Below are 2,111 nucleotides of genomic sequence, written 5' to 3'. Positions count from 1 at the left end.
CGCTAGGGGAAATGGGGGGCCATCAGAGCCCCCAGCCCTGGCTCCCTTGCTGTTCACACACGCACGCTTGGCTAGTCCAGCCCACATTCATAAGGATCAGAAAATAATCCCAGATTGCCTCGGTTTCCGGCCACTAGCGCTGAATCCCAGGAAGCCGGAATCCTCGCTGGCTGGTCAGAGACCTGAGGCAGCAGGCAACAGAAACCTTCCAACAGGTTTTCCATATGTGCACGGTAGCTGAGGCTGACAGATATCTGTAATTAAAGGCAAACCTGGGCCGATGAGCAGCAGAAAGGGTTAAAACTGAACTGGTCCCCTGCTGCCTGTAAGGGTAAGGACACGGGGCTTTATGCTCTCCTTACAGCCTTGCTTTCTCTGTGGCCAGCTGAGAAGGAGATGGAGGAAGGAGGTTGTCCTAGGAAACATGTCACAGAGAGGTATAGTATAATACATTTATTTAAAAAACACACACCAGAATCCCACTTACATTAAGTATAGAGACTAAAGGTTCATTCTTATTTCCCAAGGGCCCTGGAGTCGTGTCCTCTCTCCAGGCCAGAGTGCCAGCACACCTGATATTAAGGGGGTGGAAGGAGTGGGCTGAAGACCTTAGTGGTCTCGAAGAAGGGGCAGGAAGGACAAGCCATGAGTATGCCACGCGTTGAGTGGGCTTCCACCTCCAGCACAAGCCCAGAGGGCAGAAGCTACAGTGCTGCCATGGCTGCCTTGTTAATTCAAGGCTGCTAGGTGCAGTTTTGCCACACTGCCCAGCTTCAGCAGCCTCTGGGACCGCTCCTGTCCCTAGGTCTGTGTGCCATCATCAGTCAAAGATGAAGGCTCATTATTGTGAGAGCAGCGGCAATCTCCATGCAGGTCCTGGGGAGGATTGATGAGTTCTGTCTCCTGGAGCAATAACTGGTTCTGCCTTTGTCCAAGCCCGGTCTTCATTTCAGATGCTGCAAAGGGCACTGGACCAGTATTTGCCTCTGAGGAGGAACGCTCAGTGGTGCTGGGTGAGCCCACAGCAGAAACCTGCCCCCAAAGGAGCCGCCCATGACCCCCTCACCCGAAGTTTTCTTCCCCTGCAGCCTTCTCCCAAGGGGCAACTCTCTACCCCCCTTCCCATCCATCACTCCTGGCTTTCAGGCCACTGTCAGAAACCTCCTGCAAAGAGACAATGGCAGCCCAGGGTCCCCATTCACCCCTGGAGAAAAGGGCCTGTGCATGTGGAGTGATAAATGGTTTGTCCCCAGCTGGAGACAGAGGGCTGGACGCTCCCGATCAGCTGCAGGAGGGCAGCCCTTTGTCTTGCTCTGGAGAGATGGAGCAGAGGTCGGCCCCCGGTCTTAGGCTTCCCGGCATCTCTCAGTTTGAGGTCTTCTGTGGTAATGCGAGAGTCCAGACTTCCCGCATAGCCCCCTTCTTGCCCATAGCTCAGAGCATCCCTTGCGGATGGCATTCGGTCTCCAGCTGTGCCCCGGAGGATACCAGCGCAGGAGTCCTCCCGCCTGCCGTGACGCCTCTGGTGTTATTTACAGACATATCTCTCCACCTTCCGCCGACACTTCTTGCACACCACATAGCAGCACCAGTGATACTTGCAGTGACACCTCTCCACCACCTCCTCCGTGTAGGTGTTGTAGCCGCGGCCGCAGCACATCAGGTTACAACTGTCGCTGCCCACGGAGGTCTTGTTGCACTGCCTGCCAAGGGGAGGATGCACAAGCCGGAGCTGAGGGAGCGTACCTGCCCACCCGTGGCAGCGGTGCTGACCACAGCTATCTGCCCTGGCCTCCTCCCGGAGCTCACGTGCCCGTAGCAGGAGGCAGCGAGATGCAGGGGTCCGCGTGCACGCTGGGGTTGATGTTACTGTGGCAGTGTTTGAGCCGCTGTGGCTGAGGTTGGGCACGCTCACTCTGTGTCATGCTGGGGGCAGGAATTTCCCATGGAGAAGGAAGGGTGGATGGCTAGGACCAGGAACTCTGCTACTGCTAAATCTAACAGGGATTGCAAGTCATAGCCCTGAGGCAGCCCTGGCTCAGCCTTCAGATGAGGCTTTCCCATGCCTCTAAAAACTGCCCCCAGCACTGCAATCACTCCAGAAAGGAGAC

The 2,111-nt window shown here is 56.2% G+C and overlaps 1 protein-coding gene across 1 annotated transcript in view; it reads right to left on the bottom strand.

The window, feature by feature from the left end:
• Positions 1 to 1,528: 1,528 nt before the first annotated feature.
• The window catches only part of LOC104081849 (protein Wnt-11b-like), a 3,094-nt gene continuing 2,511 nt past the window's right edge, over positions 1,529 to 2,111 (bottom strand). The window contains 1 exon segment of the mRNA XM_009584731.1: positions 1,529 to 1,703. Coding sequence (XP_009583026.1) covers positions 1,529 to 1,703 — 175 coding nt within the window.

This window comes from Fulmarus glacialis, unplaced genomic scaffold (assembly GCF_000690835.1).
Source record: "Fulmarus glacialis isolate BGI_N327 unplaced genomic scaffold, ASM69083v1 scaffold31559, whole genome shotgun sequence".
NCBI classification, from domain to species: Eukaryota; Metazoa; Chordata; class Aves; order Procellariiformes; family Procellariidae; genus Fulmarus; species Fulmarus glacialis.
Note: the sequence above shows the minus strand (reverse complement) of the source record. Positions and strands in the feature narration are given on the sequence as shown.